The 23,912-nt window shown below is 39.4% G+C and overlaps 1 protein-coding gene across 7 annotated transcripts in view; it reads right to left on the reverse strand.

The window, feature by feature from the left end:
- Positions 1-23,912, reverse strand: part of myt1la (myelin transcription factor 1-like, a) — a 78,117-nt gene that overhangs the window by 49,618 nt on the left and 4,587 nt on the right. For all 7 annotated transcript variants that reach the window (XM_049590558.1, XM_049590559.1, XM_049590562.1 and 4 more), the window contains 3 exons: positions 11,612-11,700; positions 11,429-11,483; positions 8,247-8,280 (listed from right to left, as the gene is read on the reverse strand). In XM_049590558.1, coding sequence (XP_049446515.1) covers positions 8,247-8,280; positions 11,429-11,483 — 89 coding nt within the window. In that variant the 5' untranslated portion in view covers positions 11,612-11,700. The remainder of the gene's footprint in view (positions 1-8,246; positions 8,281-11,428; positions 11,484-11,611; positions 11,701-23,912) is intronic.

A 23,912-nucleotide genomic window follows, 5' to 3' on the forward strand; every position in this document is an offset into this window, starting at 1 on the left:
ATAATCATTTGGGTTACAACAATTCCGATGGATGACTTTTCATAGGTATACACAGTGCATAAGAACAGCCTACCGGATTTTGTTGTTCACTAGCTAGTTCTGAAGCTCTTGTGAAAGTAGCATCGTTTGTGGTTTCTGGCAAAGTGACTACTGTTTAGAGCACGCTGAATTTACAAACTAATGCTGCAGATGTTGATTATATTGCAGGAATGGTCTGAGAAATGACTATGAATATTCTGAAAATGTTTTCCCACCATGACTCTGGGTCTCCATTGTAACTGCTAAAGTAGGAGTCCAAGCTGACTTCTTCTGCTGTCCTCCAGATACAAGCACGATACAAACCTGCTCACTAGATGTTTGGTGGATTGCTCCTACAGGCTGTGTTTAGATAGACCACAGCTCTGCATGAAAGAACTCAGCCCCCTCATTCATTTCAATGAGGCCACTGCAACACAGGGAGTTCTGGCAAAAGGAGGTCTGTTAAAAAAGTTTAACCTGGCATAACTTTTTCGCATTACAATATGACCTCACCCGCCAACACACAATGTTGGCCAGTCAAATACATGCAAGCGTACATTCCTGGTAGATTACTTTTTGACATGAATGCTGTATTTCTACTTTCCCTTTTACTTTTGAAAGGGAAACTTGCTTCACTTTACCTTACTTTACTTTCCTTGTTTTCCCTTAAGAAAGAGGATACAAGTTTGCAGCTGTGATAACTTTCCAAAGTTGTAAAATCTTGCCTCATAGTATATAACGATAGTGCAGTTTGATATGTCTTCAACGTCATGGATCTATAGCTCAAACCAGCCTATATCATTGTCTCATTGGAGACATCACTACCTGCATTAACACCACTAGTGCAGCCCCTTGTGTTGTTGCCCTTTCCACCTAAACATCCGTTAACCCAGACTTACTGTTAGCCTGTGGTTAATAATTACGAATGAAACAAGGTTAAGCTGGGGTTTCTGTAGTCCAGAGTGTACATTAGCACAGGGCTAAGAAATGTGAGCAAAGTGGATTTTGAAAATGCTCGTGAAGATAAAGGATGAATTTTCTACATTATTTTCATCTGGCCTTGATTTGGAGAACTCCAACACATCTCATTCAACAGCAGGTTGAAGTGTTTCTGTCTGGATGTGTTTTGTTTATTTATTTATTTATTTTTGTATCGTGGCTGCAGTCGGCAGCAGGTTTCTCCAGAGCTCTGAGTCACTCTGCTGCAGCTCTCAGGCCGCTCTGCCCTGAAGACACGCAGACCGCCAGCCAACGCACGCCGCCTGCCTCCGGGGACTCCACACCCACGACCTCTGACCCCCCCACACTGCGGAGCTCCACCCACCCTCCACCCAACATCACCTGATCTATACACTCTGTAACTGCAGGCTAAAAATGTGAGCTGCACCAAGATAAATGTGAAGATTTAACATCACGAGCACAGGGCAGGAGAGGAGGAGGAGGAGGAGGAGGAGAATGAAGGGGAGGAGGAAGAAGAGGGAGAGAGGGAAGGAAGATGTGAAGAAGACAGAGGAAGAGGGTGAGGAAAAGAGGGTAACAGTGAGGAACAAAGGGGGAGAAGGGGGTAGGAGGGAATGAAGAGAGGAGGATAAGAAGAAAAGAAGCAGGTTGAGGTGGTGGAAGAAGAGGAGGATGAAAATATTGTGGAAAGAGGGGAAATAACACAAAGAGGAGCAGAAGGAGAAAATAATGACAAGGAGAGCACGGCAGGAAAAAGAGGAGGAAGAACAGGAGGAAGAGCAGAGGGAGAAGGAACATGATGAGAAGGACAAAAGAGAAGGAAGAACAGGAGGAAGAGCAGAGGGAGAAAGAACATGATGAGAAGGAGAAAGAGAGGAGGAAGAAAAGGCAGACATGCACAGGGAGAAAAAACATAATGAGAAGTGAAACAAGAGGAGGGAGAACAGGAGGAAGAGGAGAGGAAAAACACAATGGAAATAAGAACGAGAGGAGGAAAAACAAGAGAAGAGAAGAGGAGGAAAAACACAATGGAAATAAGAACGGGAGGAAATAGGAAGAAGAAAAACAGGAGGAAAACAAGAGGGAGAAAAACATGATTAGAAGGAGAAAGAGAGGAGGAAGAGCAGAAAGAAAAAACACAATGAGAAGGCAAACGAGAGGAGGAAGAACAGGAAAAAGAGAAGAGGGAGAAAAACACGATGAAAAGGAGAATGGGGAGGAAACAGGAGGAGGAGGGAAAAGAGGAACAGCAGAGGAAAAACATGAAGGAAGGAGAGCAAGAGAAGGAAATACAAGAGAAAGAGAACAGGAGGAAAAACAAGAGGAAGAGAGGATGGAGAAAAAGAATGATGAGGAGAATTAGAGGAGGAAGACCAGGGGGAGAAGGAGAGCGAGAAACATAATGAGGAGAAGAATTAGAAGAGGAAGAGCAGAGAGAGAAAAAACATGATGAAAAGGAGTACGGGGGAGGAAACAGGAGGAGAAATAACACAAGGAAGAGAACACGGAGAAAAAGAATGAGGAGGAAAATTAGAGAATGAAGAACAGGAGGAAAAGGAGAGGGAAAAACATAATGAGGAGAAGAATGAGAGGAGGAGGAAGGACGAACAGAGGAGGACGAACAGAGAGAGAAAAAACATGACGAGAAGGAGAACGGGGGAGGAAAAAGGAGGAGGAAGAACAGGAGGAAGAGAGCAAGGAGAAAAAGCATGACGAGGAGAATTAAAGGAGGAAGAACAGAAGGAAAAGGAGAGGGAAAACATGATGAAAAATGAGAGGAGAAACAGGAGGAAGAGGAGGAGAAAAAACATGGAGAGAGCTACAATGGGGAAGGAAAATGGAAGAAGAGGAAGAACAGGAGGAAGAGGAAAGGGGGAAAAATATTAGGAGAGAAGGAAGAATAGGAGGAAGAGCAGAGGGAGTGAAAATATGATGAGAAGGGGTATGAGAGGAGTAAAAAAGAGTGAGGAAGAAGAGGCAGTTTGTTCAAGGTGAGGCGGCTCATCAATCAGAGTGGTAGCAGAGACTGATCGAGTTGCCATATTGATCCCAGCACAGCTGTGTGTGTGTGTGTGTGTGTGAGTGTGTGTAAGCAATACAATGTCAAACACACTTTCCAATCATGCTAAAATTCCCAAAATGCATCAGTGCAACCTTAACCTCAACAAGCTGTTGCGCCGAGTCTCAAAATCCTCCTTTTCTTAAGACCACAAAATATTTCTTTTTCCCTCTGTGGAGTGAAACTTCCACTTGTTTCCAAAGCAACTGGATATTTCTTTCACTAAGTTTCTTGACTCCAGTGCTATTTTCTTGATCTCAGTGCAGAGATCTGAATTACTTATTGATGTCAACATCAACGCAGACAGGAGACACATAGAAACAGTTTCAATCATTTTTTAAGTAGGGAAGGCAGCGTGCTAAACCTTCCTGTGCTATTGAAGCTGAAACAGAAGGCCAGAGCTGTGCTGGAAAACCAGAAGGCTTTTTACAACAAGAAAAATGATTGGAGAATAAAGACGTATGATCCAGACAAACCAGCAAGTGGCACAGGAGAATTCGTTTTCACACAACACTTTAGGTGGTACAGGAATCTTGGAGGGTAGTGACGTCTTTGGGTCATGTGACACAGGTAATAGAATATAGTAGCTACCCTTAAATCATACCCTCTGATCCTCAGTTCTTTAAAAGTATTGCAGAGATTTAAGTAAATCCATTGATCGAAGCCATTCCACTGACATTAATTGCTTTCTGTCTAAGGTTTTGCTGTTATAACCTGGTCCGAAGGCTGCCCATGCCTACTGCAAACACACCACCAAGCACTTAACAGTAAAAGCCTGTTTGACACAGCTATATAAACTAACAGTGCACAAAACTGAAAGTCTGCTGGAGACAACATTAGTAATTTCTGAACAAAAACAAAAGAGGTGTTTCTGTTATTTAGCTTACCCCCACTGACGTAAACAGGATGGATAAAATAATAGAAACACTTATCAATATAATATAGTGCAGTTCAACAGCACAACTACATCTCTACATCCTCCAAAATGACCATAAAGTTGACTAAGCAACTCTCAAACAGTTTAAACAAGAACAGAACACTATAACCTTCATGAAGGGAGGATTTATTGCAAGACTGCTGTACTATGCCTCATTTTCACGGCTTGGTATGACACATCCAACTCGACTCACCTTGTTTTTCATTAGCAAAAGTTGAGGACCGTGCCCGGTATCTGGAACTTTTTTTGGGACGATCTCGGTAAAGTTTCCAAGCAAGCTGAGCCGATAAGGTGGAGTTAAAACACTGCAGACCACTGAATATATTGCGACACAAGACATCCTGCACAAACCCATTATATTCAAATGGTGACGCTATAGTCAATAGTGACAGCAACTTTTAAGTCACTCTGCCCACATTTTAAACTAGTAATGCTGCCTTGCTGTTGTTTGTCTTTGCCAACCAGTTAAGTTGCGGTTACAGTTTTCATCCAAGATGTTGCTGCAAAGAAGCCACTAATTCTAAAACATGGATGCTTCTCCCACATCTTCAACACAACAGCACCGATTTATACAACCAGCAAAGTTTCAAGATGGACAGCCAAGATTAGTGTCATCAATTCAATATCTGACCAAATGTGCCCCCTTCTGTTCCTGAGATGGAGTGTTGAGTAATGACCAGAAAAGTGTTTTTGTAGAACATTATGATGTCACAGTGATGTTGGCCTTTGACCTTTTGGAAATAAAACGTCATTGCATCATCATTCTATCCTATTAGACAGTTGTGTGAAATTTTGTTATAATTAGTGGATGAATTCTTCAGTTATGGCCAAAATCAAAAAACTCCAAGATGAGTTTGAGTGGACGTTTGTGCCAAATTTGAGGAAATTACCTCAAAGCCTTCTTGGGATATTGCATTCACGAGAATAAGATGGATGTGAGATCACAGTGACCTTGATCTTTGACCACAAAAATCGAATCAGTTCTTTGTGGAGTCAAAGTTGACGTTTGTGCCAAATTTGAAGAAATCCCATTGATGCAGAGAGGCATACCAAAGGCAGCCAACTAATGGTCACCCAACGAAGTGCAGCCATTCCTCTGTTTGGTTGCTGATGAAAAGATTTAACAAGAGCTGGATGGAGCATTGCTCACTGTTTCACGTCAGTTTTACACAATGCTGCTATAGCGATCAGCTAAGAATCCTACCTACATTGACAGAGTGCTATCTGCAGTGGAAAACAAAACTGAAAAAAGCATCTGGTACCAAAAGTGAGTCGAGAAGTGTCGAGTTGAGATGTACCATGCAGTGGAAATGAGGCGTTAGACTACATTAGTTTAAGCAACAGAGCACCTGTCTGCATCCTGCTTTGGTGTTTCTTTTAAATCTGTATGTTTCTGGCACCATGTTTTTGCTTCCATTCTTTCTCATATCGTCAACACAATGTGTGGAACAATGTCAATCTCAATCACCCACTCTTAAGAGATCAGGCTAAGGTGGGACTGTACCCACTCATTTATTCCCCTTCTGCTGACTTGGTTGCAATGTTATCAGGGTGCTTCAACTCTGTCAACTCACGGTGCTGCCAAAAACACACCCAGCACTCTCTGGATGGTGTGCATGCATCCTCAGAGGAGCATGGCCAGGCTCATCAAAGTTCACTAGAATGCATCCGTTGAATTTTGCTATTTCTTGTGTACAAGGAGGAAATGTCATTTTGTCACTGACATGTTAGGATTCATCCTCAGAGGACCATGAATATATAATATGGACAGTCAGTCTGTGTTACAACATTTCCATCTTTATTCCCCTCAGTTAGGAGAACAAAAATCACTTATAGGCAAACTGGAATTAAAGTTAAAATTCCGAGCTTTGATGCAGCACACACTGCAGCTCTTATTCCCTCTGAGCTGACAGATGTGATGAGTTTATTTAGCAATTAACATTAAGTCATGGAAGACTTTTAATATCGCGGCCACATGTCTTTTTCCCCCAAATCTGCCACATCACACCACAATGACAAATTAATTTATATACGGTATGTTTATCCCCGCAGATTAGTCAGATTAGTCACTAACTGTGATGGGAAAAAAATAAAATTGATGAAAAACATTCAGTGACTGCTCATAGCATGCTTATAGTATTTCACAGTATTTACTGTATGAGTCATTTCTACCATTGCTGCTAACTTCAAAGCTTCGCTGTCCACATCAGGCCCCCGGGTGCACAGCCCTCACCAGCACCCATCAGATTTAAATTCTGGGTGAATCACGCTGAGTTGTCTGCTCCTCTGCTCAGGGCTCGCACAGCACAGACAGGACATGTTGTTTACAGTAAAGCATTGACCTGGATCAAACCGGGTTCAACCATAATCTGCTGCACACACCAATATTTGTCAGTTTTACTAAATGAGATTAAGTGAAGCAGAAACACACACACACACACACACACACACACACACACACACACACACACACACACACACACACACACAGGTAGCAGTGATATTCAGCATTTACTGCGACAGCTGCTGGTGTGTTTCTCCAGTCATGATGTAAAATGTAGTAAGTCAACATTATGTAAAGAATTATTGGTTGATTTAGATTAAAACTGTCACATATTAACAGAAAACACCGCTGACCCACAACTGACTCACTACTGTATGTGATAATATCAAGATTTTCTCAGAGCAACCACATCCATCTATTCACTTTGCCTTTAGCGTCAGCTCCGTCTTCGGCTCAAAAAGCTGGTATAGATTCTGCTTTGCTGCCAATGCAAGGCGTCAATCCACCTATTAATCTCACACTCCGTCTTCGGCTCACTCGTGACTAAGACAATCCATTGTTTTGTGAAAAGTACCATGGTTTTAAACTTGAATCATTCCGGCTGCTTCATTCTCAGTTGCAAGCCACCCAAACATGCTCAAGAAGACTTAACTGAACTCAATCATCTGCAAGAAGTAAACATGTAATTCATGAAAGTATTCTGAATTTCATGACAATTGTGTAAACAGCATATTCCATTTGGATATTACAAATAAGGACCTTTCCAGAATGTAGCATTTTCAGGTTCAGATATGTGGGATATGCCAATATTACTCAGGTTTTAGCACCATTCTTTGGGCATGTATACAGCGCATCTGGGATATGCAGCTCAACTGGGGTTTTTACTGCAGTTTGCTACACATGGCCTTTTGTCTGTTTACTATCAGCTCTGTGTGGACACATTGTACACAAACCAACTCGCCAACAGTTTGCGAGGCTGGGGGTAAAGTATGCCCAAAAGAAAAGGCCATATTTCTTGCCAAAAGAGAAACACACCTGCTTTTAAATATTATGAAAGACATGGATATCAACCTATTTTTGGATATGCACAAATATCGCAATGCTGACCTTTTCAAGAGGGTGGTTAAAGGAATGAAAGAGGGAGGCTGTATTTTCACAATCCATCAAGGGTACTAATGGTGGAAAACTATCAAAAAAAATCCTATTTTGATGGAAAGAAGCAAAATAGCACAAGCAGCTCCGGCTCCATTTTCATTAACCATGTAAACAGCTTCGTAGGCATATTGTCTTTTTAGGAATAAGGGTAAAAAAATATTTTGTGCATATAAATGTAGTCAGTGTCTCTCTCATTGTCTCCTTTTCCCTCCAGCTCGTAATTGTTGTCAGTGTCATTATTGTCAAACAGTTTTTTTTTGTTTACAAAGTTTAATACTGAACCATAGTGTGTTCACTTCATATTTGTAGTTAATGTGTGCTGTAATTAGCTAATAAGCTCAAGGCTTATGGAACGACGAGGGGACATTTGGTTCCTCGGTTTGTCTTCAAGACCAGGCTTGGTGCTGTTTTACTGGATTACTTATGTTGCCTGGGAAGAGGCACTGTCTTAAAGGCGAAAGCCAGGGAAGAAAAATCTCTAGTGTGCAATAAAAAAAACCCCACAGATTATAAAGATTGTAACATAATTGCCTGTGGTTTATTCTGCAAGATGTGCAATGACGTGTATTTAAAGATACTAATAAATCCCCACAACCAAACTAAAATAAAAGTCATAAAAATAATCTTTCTCTCAACCTTGGTGAAGTCCAACTCTCACTGGGAGCAGGTTTGACTTGCATAGCTAAACTCCCATGACTCCCCATGCAAGCAGAAAGAGCTGGTTCGCTCTTCCACAACCAGGACAGATAAATATAATACCAAAACTGCAGTAATAATAGTGCAATACATTGATGAATGTATTTGGGAGGGTGGCTCAGCAGAGGTTTTCCTACCTGAATAACTCCTGTGTTACTGCTTCCACGGCAGCTGTAGACAGAGACAGAACAAAAAGACGCATGTTATAACCTCGACAACAGTCAACAACAACTTGCTCTTGCTCTACTGTACGTGGGCTTTAGATTAATAATCAGTTATGTTTAGAGTCAAGTATTAACCTATTTGTGTTTAGTATAATGTCTCTTTTGTTACCACTCAAATTTGTGATGAAGTTACTATAAAATCAAAGTAAATTATTTACTAAAGTATTTGTTGTACACAGCAGTTTAAACAATGTACATAAGTATTAGGAAAATATATACAGTATGCAGTGATGAATTGTAATAACTCAAGTATTGTAGTTTAAAACAAATTCAAGGTACTTGTAGGCTACTTGTACAGTTTTGACATGTTTTTGACAGTTTACTTACTTTACTTTTTATTTCAATACATTTGTCTGACAGCTTTAGGTAGTTGTCAAATTACAGTTGTTCATCACCTCCAGTAAAAACCATGTTTTTTTTCCAGATTTACTGATTTTGAATGCAATAGATTGAAGGATAAGGTGTTCCTTTATGTGTTGAGAAAATTCTTCCACTTAAGATGAACACACTTTTGAAAACTCTCTTGGATCAGCTGGAAAATTCATTGTCACAAAGCTGAAAACAGGGCTGTTTTTCTGATACCATAAAAATTTGACTTTTAAAAGATATGTGGTTCTCACAGGACAGCAATGCTAGAAAAATATGATGATATCATTGAATATGATACATTACTGTAGATTAAACTACCCAACTTTTTATAAAGGAGTATCATATTTGTATAATTTTGCCCTCTCAATTAGGGTTGGGTATCGATTCAGATTTTCCAGATCGATTCCATTCGATTTTCAAGGACTCAGTTCAATCCGATTCACGATTCGATTTGATTCAAGTCAATTCGATTCAATTCAGTTCAGTTCAAAATCTATTCAGTCAAGTATATTTCAATTATGATACAGAATTTGCTTGGATATTAAGATATTTTCTGAGAACTAACGAAGTATATTTAACAAGGAACCCTCTGACCTGGTGCAATACAATAAAAAATACTGTTTACATTAAGATTTGACCCCAAAGCAGTTACATTAGTCATCATGTACTTTTATTTAACATTTCCTGACCAACACATACAAAATAAATATTTTAAATTAAATCTAATCACGAGGCAGACAATTTAAATGAAGTGGCTACAAAAAATGTAGACAAAGGACATCCACAAGTTTGCTGCCTGTAACCGTCTTATAAAGCTTTTGTGCAATACACTACAGTGATTGTGAAGCACACATTGACTGTATCAGAAGAGAAACAATATACGTAGGTGAACTCTGCAGCAAAGTGAATCCTCTTCCTCAGAGAGTATCTTTGCCTCCCAGTTTGTTCCTGGTGGCAGAGCAGAGTTAGTTATAATAAAAGATCAATTTTTTAATTAATGAATTGATATTGTGCCATTTAAAGGAAAATCGATTCGAATCGATTAAATCAATTTTTTTCAACCCAGCTCTATTCTCAATGATATATGATCAATGATGCTAAAATGTGCCATAATGTACGTTGATTTGACCATTTTGTGACACTTACAACAAGTAGTTTTGGTTTTACTCTGCGTCGTCTCGTTTTAATTTATTTTCTGCCATGACCAGGGTAGCAAAATACGGGTTCTACATCTCTGCAACCTCTATAATGAATGTGACACATGAGCACAGCTGTCAGTTATGTATTTAATTAGCTTAGCTTATGGCCTTAACTGTTTACATGCAGAATATGAACTAGCTTCCAGTCATGCTGTCTTGCATTTTAATTTTGTAGTAGGCTATTTAAATAATTGTCACATTGATGGACTTATAAACTCATACCCACTTCCATGCATCATTGTTAGGTTAGCATGCTTTAAAGATGTGTGTAGATTTGTAGACGCACCAAAAGTTGTTAAATACGTGTTTTGTAAAATAACACATTGTTCCCTATTTGTTCACATGGTTATGACTCCCATGCAACAAAGTTATTCAAAATACCATAATTTTAAACCTCTAGTACCATAGTTTAACATTTCAAGCTAAAAAAAAGTTAGAATTAGCATCTTAAACATCAACAGCAGAAAAATGCAACATTCACATTAATGCAGCAATAGCCTAATATTAATCACATCATATACAATAACATCATATAGATAAACATTGACAGAGAACACTTTACTGTGCAATGAATACTTTTACTTTTCTAATTTCAATTACATTTTGCTAATAATAAGTTCACACTTTTACTTATGTAGGGTTTTGAATGCATGCCTTTGTCTTAATGGAGTATTTTCAGTGTGATATTATCAAGGCCTCAAGGTTAGTTATTTTCAAATGAACAACAATTAAGAGCAGTTGTTGCCATTGAAAAACTTGTGTCACAGTCTCCTTCCAACAATTCAATTTCAGTAAATAAATAAATAAATAAATAATAAAATCACACAAGTAGAAACAAAAGGACATAAAGTAGTGCAAGTTATACTAAAGGATCAAATATAAACAAAATATAGAGTAAGTGATATAAATCAGTAGTTAAATACAGTTAAATACATAAATACACAGAATGTAATAGGAGTGTGCTGTGCTAGAATGTGTATGCTTTGAAAGACTGTAAATAAATATGAATATACAGAGGTGCAAACAGTTTTATTTTATTAGTACTTTTACTAAAGTAAAGGATGTAAATACAGTAACATTTTGTTAATCCAACAATGTCAAGAAAATTTAAGAGGGCATTATTATTGTTGTTAAAGCATGAACCCTCACCAGATAAACAAAGAAAAGTTGTTTATCACAGACTTAAGGCTACACAGACTTCATAGCATGGCAGGCTAATATTTGAAAGCTAGCAAGCTTATGTTACATTACCTTACAATGTTAACATTCCTGCTTCACACTTAGTCAGCTATTTCTTCGTGGTTGTAACATTGATGGGGGGGTTTTCGCAAGGAAAATGCATTTAACTAAGGATATGTTACATTAACATGAGTAAAAATAGGTGGTTGGGCAGTTGCTGACTTATTAGCTAGCGTGACAAGCTAAACAGCGAAGCCAGGCTGCCTTAATTAGGGTTTCTTCTAATGTGGAGTGATTCAGGAGTCATGAACCAGGCTATGAATAGAAAGCAGACAGACAGGCTCATACCTCTGACTCCTTTGGATCGTGTACGATGGCGTTTTTTAACCGCATTCACCTCCATCTGAAGAGAAAAACATGTCATCGTCAAACATGTTGTGTTTTTTTGTTCATCGCATAATTAGGTGTGTTTACTGCCTGGAAAACCCCTTCAGACAGAAACACCAGCTGGTTGGAACAGTGTACCTTTACCTGGTCAGAGCTCGGTGTGGCCGTGGTGCTGTAGCTGAAGAGTCTTTATACCAAACAAAATTTCAGAAGCCGTCTTCCAGAGTCATGATCTGCAAAAACAAAACACAGCAACGTCAGATTCCCATCGCAGGAATCAAACCTCTCAGCAGCTGTTGTTCTACTTAAGTGTCCTTTAGCAAGAGACTGAACTGTGGGCAGCTTCTGAGTTTTATTGTCTCTGTGAAACATATAATTAGAATTTTCTAATGACATTTCAACACTCGAGAGGCTCCAGCCAAATACCATCTACACATTTTTACTGCTATTTTAAAATGTGACATTTCGCTCATTCAGCTTTTACAGGCTGAAAAGATTTCAGCAACCTGTGCCATAACATTTCATTCATTCAGTAGATTAGGTGTTTCTTTGGAGAGGCTTTACAGACTCTGCTAAAAACATTTCAGTGACCCACGGCATAGACTGCAAATGACCTGTAATAAGGCCAACAACATGGATAAAAGACGTCCTCTACAGCATTTATCTAATTCCTGAAAAGATGAGTTGCTTCAAAGGACAAGACTTCTTCTTACTCCTACAGACGAGAATGAGAAAATTTGAAACTTATGATGGTAGAACCACATTTCAATCAGTTATTTCATTTTCAGTATCGTCTAACCAACCACAACTGCAACAACTACATTTATTGGACACATAGCAAATTGTTTTTACTTTAAATAACTCTAGTTATCACTGCATCATGGGGAGTTTGGCTGACATCATACACTGTATACAGAGAACTACTAGAGACATTAAGACAATGATAATTGCAAACATCTCAACATATGGATAGAGTTTCAGTTAAGAATTTGTAACGCTGCAAATACTCAAAAAAAAAAATATTTAAACTGAAAGGATTGACTTTGGACTGTAAAATAATATCCTTGAGGACGATGTTTCGTGACTAGAAGTTGGAGCTCTTCAGTCCTTGGTCGACTATAAAACTGGTTGAATTATCAGTACAAAATACAAGTGTTTCTTAGATTTAAAATAAAAAGTCAAAGGTGGAAGTTAAAATTTGCATTTCAGTAGAAACAGCATTTAGTTACTTCAAACCACAGACTTGTAGCAAACTTTCAGAATATATGTATATATCTGACTTTGACTACCTTTAAATCCAGGTTCAAAACTTTCATGTTCTCCATTGCCTTTGACTAAACCATAAAACACTCATTGTTTTTCACCTTGCACTTCCATGCTACATGCCCTGATATTTATTTTATACCCAATGTTTTAATTTGCATGTTAATGTTTAATGCTGTATTCCTGTTGTAATGTTCTGAATGCATTATGTGAAGCGTTTTGAATTACCTTGTGTATGAGATGCTCTACAAGAAAACTTGCCTTTGCCTAAAAACACATCTGACCACAGAGCTGCTAATGGTGGGAAATTCTGGGTCAATTCTGAATGAATACAACAACTGAAGTGGTGTTTTGATCTTAACTGCAATGACAAAGCGTTCTGAATTGATCTGCTCTCCTGACTGGCTTCTTCTCAAAATGACAACTGAGGGTCATGGTTATTGTAGTATTTTAAAGCCATACCAGACCATACTCCACACCAAACTGACAGAAAACAGATGATATCTCAGAAACAATGATGAGATCTATATTGTTAAATTATTGTTAGTATTGTTCTGAAGCACATAAACAAACAAGTCTCCCTGGATAATTTAAGGATATGGACAACAATGATCACTTATGGGCAGACAACTGGCAGTTCATTTCAGATATGTGAAATCTGCAAACTTGTTTATTTATGTTGTCATATTAACACTTACTGTAACATGTAAAGGTATACAGTATAGTTAAACAAGCTGGCCTGACCTATCTGACATTTCAGCTGTGCTTATTCTATGTACTGCGTTGCTTTGCTAGCATCTTTGATAAGCCAAATCTATAGGCACAGAAGCTAATGTACAGGGGCTGCAAAAAGCTTTTTTTGACCACCTAAAAAAACCAATATGAGTGTAAGTGGATGCTATATTTGGAATACTTTATCCACGTTACCTTACACACTAACCAATTGAGGCAGCGGTAGACCAGCCACTCCCATGTTCTACCAAGTAAAATTACTGTTTTTGTCAATGATGTCTGGTGGCTTAGAAATAACAGCTTCATTCCCTGTTGGAAAAGGCTGTCTGACGGCAAGGTAAAGCAGTGAAAATCTCCTACATATAGAGTACACTTAAACTCATATTGATTTCTTTTAGGTGGCTAAAAGCAGTGAGAGTGTGAGACACCATTTCATTTTATGTACCTGATGCAGGGATTTTCTATCTGAAAGTTAACATGAACAAACATTGTGATTGGGCCTGTATACTGTATATTTTAATTTGAAATACAGCAGAGAAAAGTACTCCACTTTGCATCTCTGTAGCAGTTTAAATTAGCTCTATAGATAAACTCTATTGGTTATAAATGGCTAAATTTCTAGGGCTGTGTCTGAAATCATTGCTATGTGTTCATTCTCTCACTCAGTAGTTTACTTTAAAGCTAGCAGTAAATTGAGATCCCAGACACTTATTAATCATTGTCATTAAGACCATTGCAATGCTAATATATCACAAATGCCATCCAAACAAACCTTCCACTTTTTTTTTTTTTTGTCTTTTTCAAAATTTTAAATAACATGAAAATCTCATGAGATTTTGCTGGGAGTGTTTTATTGTGAACAGCAACATGAAAGAGAGTAAGACAACACTAAAACAACAGTTTGATGATGAAGACGTGAACACAGCCGCTCTGTGTGCTTCTCTCTCCTCAGCTGCAGTGCAGCTCGGGGGGTTTGCAGCGTTAATATAAATGTAAATTCTGGACAGCCTTGCCTGAACTCTCAGCCTACTCCCATTATGTTGCCACAGCGTACCGAGTCCGGGTGCATCTGAGGCCGCCACTCCACTGAGCGTGCTCCAACGCAACTTACATCAAACATAGTCTTCCCTCCCTCCACTGTGAAGAGCTCAGCCGAAAGAAAAAAAAATTCTTCACCTCCCTATACGACTGAGTGGGCTGTACACTAAATGGGTGTGTGTATGTGTTGCAGTGTGTGCATGCATGTACATGTCTGTGTGTGTGCGGGCAGATGTTCCAACCTCACCAGTGTGCATGTGTGTCGTCACAAATGTGTGTCCATAGGCTGTGTCCTTGTTCTGCCTCTGCATCTGTGTGTGTGTTTGTCAGTTCTTGTACTGCTATCTTTGTGAGGACCAATTTCATTATCAGATCTCCAGCATGAGGACATTTTGGATTGTCAGGACATTTATGGAAAATGAGGAGTTATTTGTAGAGTGAGGATATTTCTGGAGAGTCAAGACTTTGTACTGTGAGGATTATTGAGAACGTTTTTTGGGAGGGCCATGATATCTTGCAAAATGAGGACATTTTGGATTGTCAGGACATTTATGAAAAATTAGGATTTACTTGCAAAGGGTGGACACTGTTGGAGATTCATGATCCTTTATCTAGTGAGGACAAGAAGAATATTTCTTGGGAGGGCCATGACATTTTACAAAGTGAGGACATTTTTGGAAAGTAAGAACCTTTTTGGAATTGGAGGATATTTTTGGAAAGTCACGACATTTTTAGAATGTCAGGACGTATCTGGAAAATGAGCACATTTTTGGAAAGTGAGGGCATCATGTTCGTTATTCATTTCCTCAAAGGGTTAAAACTTGGTTCTAAGGGGAGGGAGTGTACTGTGTCAGTGAAGGTTCTCACAAGTGTAAACCCATATATGGGTGTACACATCTATGTATAATAATGTATTATATTAATTTTTTGTTAATATTATACTCCCTGTGAGTTTTTTCATATGTTCTTTCATTTATTTTGCTGTTATGGAAGACTAACCTGAATTATTGAAGCAAAAAAAGTCAGTCCGTGTGTGTGTGTGTGTGTCACAGTGTCCTATATGGCTGGGTTGGCGCTGTGTGAAGAGGAGCTTCCTGCTGTTTAGTATTCAGTCCGACACTCTGCCTGTCTGGTACAATATGATGCAGAGCTCCCACACAGACGCACACATCAATTTACCAGCATGTACTCACACACTCACACACACATGCACACACACACACATAGACATGTAGACTAACAGAATAGCACAGAGGTTCTCCCATTTTGCCACAGAAGTATAGAAATGTACACTCTGTACCCGTGTGATTTTTCTCTGTGAACACAGCCTAGTGGCTGCAGCGTCGCCTGTAGCTTAAAGCCAACACAACACCTCGCACTAATGACACATTTGTTTTTCTTATGGCTCTAACCGATCATAAAACAACCGCATAATGAGCTTGGGAGACTAGTAAGTGAGCAACAATGTACAGCAAAGCGCACTAAAGTAAGAGTTTCCTCTGTCAAGTCAAATTTTTTTCCATATCAAGGCATCTCAGAGAGTGTCAGGATGCATACAGAATGTGTTTGTTGTAAGTTCAACCCAATGATTAGGTAACTTTCACCAGTCAATTAGCTGCTTATGGAGCCTAATGTATCAGTACTGTTGCTATGGTTACCTGCAGTTTAATATAACTTTGTGGTTGACTGGGAACAGTGATTAAATTGCTGTTGTCGTATGTCTATAGGTGCCTGAAAAACAGACACCTGCCAGCAAATCAACGACAAAGGCAGCCTCTGAAACTGCTTATGACACACGCTTTGGTAAAAATATCATCCAAGCACAATTTGTCTTACCTCCACACCATGGATCTGAACATACTGTCTAGTAATTTAGCTATTTTGCCCACCTTTATGTACTGTAATCTGATTAAATCAAGTGGCATTCTACAGGACTGAAAAATGAAGCTAACACAGAAGTGCCAAAAACTGCAGTTCTTTGAATGGCCACTTGAGGCCAGCTCCAGAAGCCAGTCAATCCCCATAGACCCCCATGTGAAAATGCACAACTTTACAGCAGAAATGAACATGTTTACAGCCTGGTACAAACACGGTTTTGGTCTCTATTGTGACAATTGTACATTAGGTGATTTTTTTTAACTGATCCATTTACACTTTATTAACACTTAAAAGTATGCATAACTGAGGGTGGGCCGCTATGAGTGACAGGCTGTCTGCCTATAGTGTCCAAGGCTCAGTCAGATCCACCCCTCGCTTCTCCACAGCACTTCTCTCCCACATAAAGTCCCTTCTGGCTCCAAAAAATCAAGATGGCAATGGCTGCAATGCTGAATTTGAGGCTTCGAAATGGGAATCCACAAACCAGTGGGTGATGTCATGGTAGCTACATCTATTATTTTTACAGTCTATCGATTAAATACATGGAAATATGTGAAATACAAAAAGGGAAATTTTCCTTTGTGGCATGAGAGTATAATGTTAACTATGCAGAGCATGTGGTTTTTGGAATGAGCAGCTCAGACAATTTTGGGATGGATTCAAAATGAAAATGACTTTGTGGTGCAGAGATTTGAGTACTGAACCATTTTTGTGAGATTTGCAGGAGGCAAAAAACATCCGGCCATCTATTAAAAGTGAGCCACATAATGTTGGAAAGTTTTATGTGACAATACATCAATAAGTAGGACGGTCTACAGGATCTCTTGGACACATTTCTCGGCAAAAGCTGTACACAAGATGCCTTAAAACTGAAACAATGAAGTGTTATTGCACAGTTTTACAAGTGAGATGCAGCTTGTTTACTTCCTCCTACAACACAGGTTAGTCTATAGAGTCATCCCCAGCCAATTATCATGATCAGATCAGATAAAAAAATGACCCAACCACCTGAGGACTCAATTCTGTACTTAAAAATGCTTGTTAGTCACATGTCACAACTCTCTAAAATTGTTCCAGTTTCAGGCCTGCAGAGTCTGCGACACAAACACTCACAGGCAAATGTTTGTGAGCCCAAACAAAGCACACACATACACACACACACACCAGCCAGGTGAGGTGTGTGTTTGCAGCGGAGCCCGACAGCAGCTCAGTGTTTTATTACAGCAGAGCACTTTTATCAAACCCAACAAACAGAAACACCTGGTGTGTGATGTGACGCTGCAGTGCACAAACCAAACAACACAACTGAACAGAGAGAGAGGCACAGCGCTGCTTCAGGTCTGTCTGTTCTTCCGTCTGTCTGTACATCAAAAGTGCGTCAAAGTGCCTACATTTTTAGCCACGATCGTGTCAGGGCTCCAGGGAGGGCGACGATTGGTCGACTACTTTGGTACAACCTCAAATATCTACCCAATTACCAGATGGAATACCATGAAATTCTGTGCAGAAATTGAGGTTTCCCAGAGGATAAATCCTAAGGTCTTTAGTGATCCTCTGACTTTTTTCTAAGCTCCACCTGCAGGTCAAAAAAATCTCACTCATCCAGAAAAATATCTCAACACCTGCTTGAGATTTTGGCACCAAATTTGGCACAGACATTCGTAATTCCCCGCTGATGAATTCTGCTGCATTCTGATGCATTTCAAACTGTTCTGCGGTACAGTTTGTACAGTTGGTGGTGTAAACACACACACACACACACACACACACACACAAAAGCAGCAGCCGCAGCTAAGCCTGGTGTGAAGGCCCCCCGACTCCCTCCTGTACATCAGCCCCACTCATGGTTTCCATGGAGACTGGCCTGATCGGGTGATTAGCTGCGTCAATTAACCTCTGACCAATCACAGCGAGAGAGCCCGAACAGCAGCAGCTGACTGTGATCTGCAGATACTGAATTGAGACATCTGAACACCGCATGCTAAACAACAATGGAAGCATATGGGAATTCTGCATTAGCATAGCAGATTACATTCCTGCACTTGTTTTATAACCAGCTCCATAGAGTCATTGTTGTGTTTGTAAGCATGTACTTATTTTCTGTCTAAAAAAAAAGAAAACGAAAATATTAAGGTTTTTGCGTATATTTTTTTTTAAAATTTTTTTTCGAAAATGTAAAACAATTTCATTTTTTTTCTTGTTTTCATCTCCCATCTGTCTTCGTCATCCAAATAACTCTTCTTTCTTTTTTTCCTGTTATTTTTTGTGTCTTTTTGATAATTCCCACTTTCCATGAATAGATGGACACATGTGCCCACTCCACACATGAACTTAAAAAAAGTCCCTGCAGGGCTTACTGGCCATAATGAACCCTGGTGCACTTCATGTTCACCTTCTAAGCCCTGTAAATGTGAGAATGTGAAAGGGGCCTGGACACAAACGCACCATCGGCCTGCTCTCCCCCCCACAGCTCGATGACCAGGTCTGTGGTGTCATGTCAGCACTTCAGAAGAGATAAAGTCCTCTTCAGCCCTCAGAGCATCTTCTGTCAGAGGATATTCACCTCATAACAGGAACTCATCTACTGTGAGTATCTGCACACAGTCGCAGTATTTAACAGTTGCAGGCTGAGTTTATTTTACATGGAATTTGTCTTTTCCTGATGACTGAAATAAGCTGTTTCTGTTTGTCAGATAACTGAAAAAGTCTCATAACGTTAAAAGAGTAAGTAAGAGTAACGTCAGGTATTTTCTGTCATCAAATCAATTTATTATGATCCCACTTATCTTACAGTGGAGACTGTGACTTCCATATAAGTCAGTGTCTTTGAATCCTTTGCAACTATAACCTGATTATTGTGAGTTAAAAGTCATTACATACTTCTCAAAAACTTGTTTTTTCTTTAATAATGTGAGTTTGATTTCTTTGATAATCTGGTCACAACACAAAATAAAAGACTGAACATAGAGGATTGTGTTCGGAGGAATGTGGAGAACTATATGTTGAAATTTATTTATTCATACACCTGGCAGTTAAGGAATGAAATCATGCAAAAGAAGGCACTGAATTTCTGCTAAATTCAAAATGTTACTTAAGTAAAAGTACTGAAGTAATGGCATAAAAATACACTTAACGTACTAAAAGTAGAAGTAGTCATGATGCAAAAAGGTTTCAGAATAATATACAGTATTTTATATTGCTGGATTATAAGGTTTTGCTCATTTTAATTTCTTTATATCATGCTGAGTATGATCTATAATTATACATCATAATTTACTAGTTGCATGGATGGATTATTGAATGGACCCCACCATTCAGTAATGGGACTTTCATCCGCAAAATGTCACTGAAATTAACATATACTAGCCAGGAGGAGACTCAAAAAGACCAGAAAAAATGCATAGAAACTAGAAAGACAAACAACATAAACTACAGAGAGACATAAAACTGCAAAAAGATGCATGACAACTACAAAAAATAGGCAAAACTACCACAAAGTCTGTGTGTCTTGCCCATATGTAGGAGAGGTGGTTGGCCTTTTACATATCTGTAGCCAGGGGCCCTTTGTGTCATGATCCGCCCATAATTAGTTGATTTATATCTTGTGTTAATAATCTGAATCTACAAAGTAACTGGTAATTAAAGTTAGCAAATAAATGTAGTGGAGTAAAATGTATATTTCCCTCTGAAAGATAGCGGAATGGAAGTATAAAGTAAAATGGAAATACTCGTAAAGTGCGTCAAAACTATACTTAAGTACAGCACTTGAGTAAATGCTCATAGTTAATTTCTTCCACTGCTGACTAGTGCATCATCTCAGCTGGTTAGATTGTTAGCGGTTTGTTTCACCTCCCCCCCTTAATTAAAGGTTCTGTATGTGGCATTCTGAGCATTAATTTAGCAGCAAACCACTATTTGCAATGTAAAGATATAGTGGAGTAATGGCGTCCTGAGCAGAAATTGAAGTCACGCTCCCGTTGTGTGTTGTAATCGGAGCTTTTCTGTGGGCTGTTGTAGCAAACTGATCCGGCTGCATGTGCATGTTAGCACGTGTGTTTCCCACTGAATCGCAGTTGCTCTGGTCCCCCCAGTTAACACCGTTAGCTCTGTCAGCTCTGTCAGCACTGTCACCATTGTTTAGCTCTGTTTATGGAGTTATCAGTGTTAGCTGCTAGCTGCCAGCTCAGCAACCTCCATGCTGAGAGCCGTGTCCAGACAAATCATACGCTCTGAATTTTGCATAAAGCCCCTGTAAGCCAGCTCATTACCCTGCAGTGAAGAAAACTTAAATTTAAATTATACATTCCTTTAAAATTAAGGTGATTTAATATTGATATTAATGCTACTAATTAGTGTACTGAGCCACCAATTTGCACATGGTCCCTCCCTCTGCTATCAGTCACCTCTGTCGACCAGTCAGAGTAGAGCAGGGGGGGCTCTGTGATTGACAGGTCAAGGAGTGGATGTGGTCAGTGAGTGAAGCTTTAATGATCTGTAACAAGCAGACGAGGCAGGTCGTCAGTGGCAACAGAGATCCACAATCGTTACTCCTGAAGGATTAGTGTGAGTGTGAAGAGAAAACATCCAGACACATCAGAGGTGATTCAGTGGGTAATTTCCCACTTTTTTATGACTAAAAATCTGAAACAAACCAAGATATTTGACTCAGTGTTTTCTTTCTGTATCCAGACAGACTCTCAATCAAATCAGCAGTTAAAAAAACCAAACCTTCACCTCAGACATCAGATGTGTTACAGTGTAACTGAGGATGGAGAGGTCAGAGGTCACAGCAGATGGAGCAAATTAAGAAAGTTTTTCATTAATCACAGCTCTAAACCAGCTGCCATTCACATGCAGGGTTTTACACACACGCACATCATCAAGAACAGGATCTACCCACGATTAATCATTAAAAGTGTGTGTGTCATCAACTAGTGCCTGTGTGTGTGTGTGTGTGTGTATGTGTGGTTTTTACACTATGAGTCATTCGGAGCTCCAGAATAGAAAGTGGATGATGCCTCTCTGCTGCGTGTGTGTGTGTGTGTGTGTGCTGCTGACCTCCATTGATCAGAATGAGTTAATCAGATTGATGGGTGTCTTGGCAGCAGCTCAGATTTAATAAACCTCAGACAGGCAGATGGACAGACGGACAGGTAGTTCAAATGAGGTCTCAGTGGTTTAACGTGACAGTTTTATTATCAACTCGACTGTAACCAGCTGAACCTCCATCATGGAGGAGTCAGACACGAGCCTCGCTACATAAATGAATGTGACTATCACGTCACCGCTTCAAAAGCACCAAAGTTACTTTTCTTGCCTGGTTGGTTATAGTAACATTTCCCTAATGCTGTGCACACACCCGCCTTTTAGCCTTGAATTGGTCGCCCAGGATTCATTTCAGAGTTTGGATGAATTTCTGCCAGATTGGCTGTCATGTGACCTGCAGTTTGAGGTCACAGTGAACTATCAACGATCTGATCTGATGGATTTCTGGAAAATCAGAAATTTTAGTCAGCTCTTCTTCAACACTTAGATGGGCATGGTGCTAGCCAAAAAACTCATTTTAAAAGACTGAAAGACATCAAATCCAACATGCCTCAGAAACTTGTTGTGTTTCGGTTATTCACATGTAAAAACTGCGATTTAATCATCCAAAATGTGAACAGAAATGGGGAGAATCATGGGGGTTCTCTTTTGCAATTTCTGGACTCAATGAAGGCATCTGGATATACATATTAACTGCATGCTTTTATCCTTTAGCTGCGTACTCTAGTCCGTGATGGGCTGTGTATGATAATCATACATAGATGATATGTATTGCTATGTGCTTTTGTGTTATTAACTCTTAACTATGTTGAATTTAGGTGTCAAGTTCCCTCTTTCACTTGTGTGTATGTGTTGGGTTTGCTGGGGTTTGTATGTTCATGTTGAAATACATTATCATCAATAAAAATAATACTTAAAACAAAGAAATTTTTGTCAGTTGTCTTGCGGTTTGAGCAGTCCAACAGTCTGATTTCCCAAAAGATCGTGAATGGGCTTGATTTATGTTCTGCCGTGACAATGCTAAACAATGATTAACGCTTGGTTGGGTTTAGGCACAAAAAACAGTTGGTTATAGTGAGAAAAACATCATGTTCTGGCTTAAAATACCCAGTTTTGTTGTCATAAACAGCTGGAAATGTCACAACCTGTCATTAAAAAATGCTCATGTTGGTCTTGAATAGTAGTCTGCTGCTTGGCAGATGTCTCACCTAGGTCTTATACAAGATCTGAACTACGTCACTTTGATATTTTGATAAGATACGTATGAAACATATCAATGTAACGTATCCATGGTTTGCAGAAACATACAATGCCAACATTTTTTTCTGGCGACTGGGCTGTGCTGTGATATAAAACTGAACTTTGCTGCAGAACAGACAGTCTGCATCTTCCAGACATCTACGGCTGACTTTCTGCTTGAAGAAGAATTGCACAAAGTAGCGCTACCTTTCTCTCTTTCTTGTGTCCACACTGAGGATGTGGTTGTCTTATTTAAATTAATTTTATTGGAATTGTACAGAGGAAGAACCAACCAGGGGTTTCCTGCTTACATTCAGAGTGAGCTCCTCATTGTGGTCGATCAGTACAGTGTAAGGAGGAGAGTTGCGGGTTCTAGCCATGCAGAAAGACCGATTTAAAAGTGTAGTGTGAGTTAACAAAGCGTAATGCGTGATTAATAAAAGCATACAGCGTCCTCACATTAATGTAAAGGCTACAGGTTAAAAGAGAGAGAAATTTAATGTGTGATTTGTTCTCCTTTCTAACAGTTAGTGAAAGGATTGCCCACCCGATAACCCCGTAGAATACTGGAACCATTTTATTCTTTGGTGCGACGGGTCAAGGGACACGATTTATGCTTGGAAGATTCTCAAACCAGAGAGGTTGCTAATTAGTGGCTATTTGTAAGACTCATGGAGCTAGAATATCTGCTCCTTACGTGGTTGAGTTACATTCACAGGCAGCTTTAAAGGAGCGGTCAAGGTTGGAGAGCTGCGCATTTGTTGTCGTAACCACACACACACACACACAAAAAAAAAAAAATCAACTGGTAACATACAGATTGCAAATGGTGGCAGCATCATGTTTCACAAAGCTCTTCCATGCTCATCCAACAAGTATGAGCTTTGGTAGTAATTCGTGAAGCGTGCCAAATTAAGCAAGAGGAAATGATCTTATGTTCAAATCCCAGCTTGCATATTACAAATTTGGTGAAACGGCTCCCTGGTTTGGTTTGTTTTAAAGCTGCGATCAGCATTGTTGCTGCAGTCACAGATCTTTGCAGTTAAGGTGGTGATTAAAAGCTATATCTGATGTGAATGACAGTTACAACGTACAAAAATTGTCAGTGACACTCAGGTTGCATTCACTGACTTGAAACACTATAGTTAAGCTCATCACAGATAGCTGGCACTGGTCTGTGACTGAGCTGTGATGTGAATAGACCCACAGGTGTGAATGGAGAGTTTTATCTGTGAGCCAGCAGTCTGGT

The sequence above is a fragment of the Epinephelus fuscoguttatus genome, linkage group LG11 (genome assembly GCF_011397635.1).
Source record: "Epinephelus fuscoguttatus linkage group LG11, E.fuscoguttatus.final_Chr_v1".
Classification (NCBI taxonomy): domain Eukaryota; kingdom Metazoa; phylum Chordata; class Actinopteri; order Perciformes; family Serranidae; genus Epinephelus; species Epinephelus fuscoguttatus.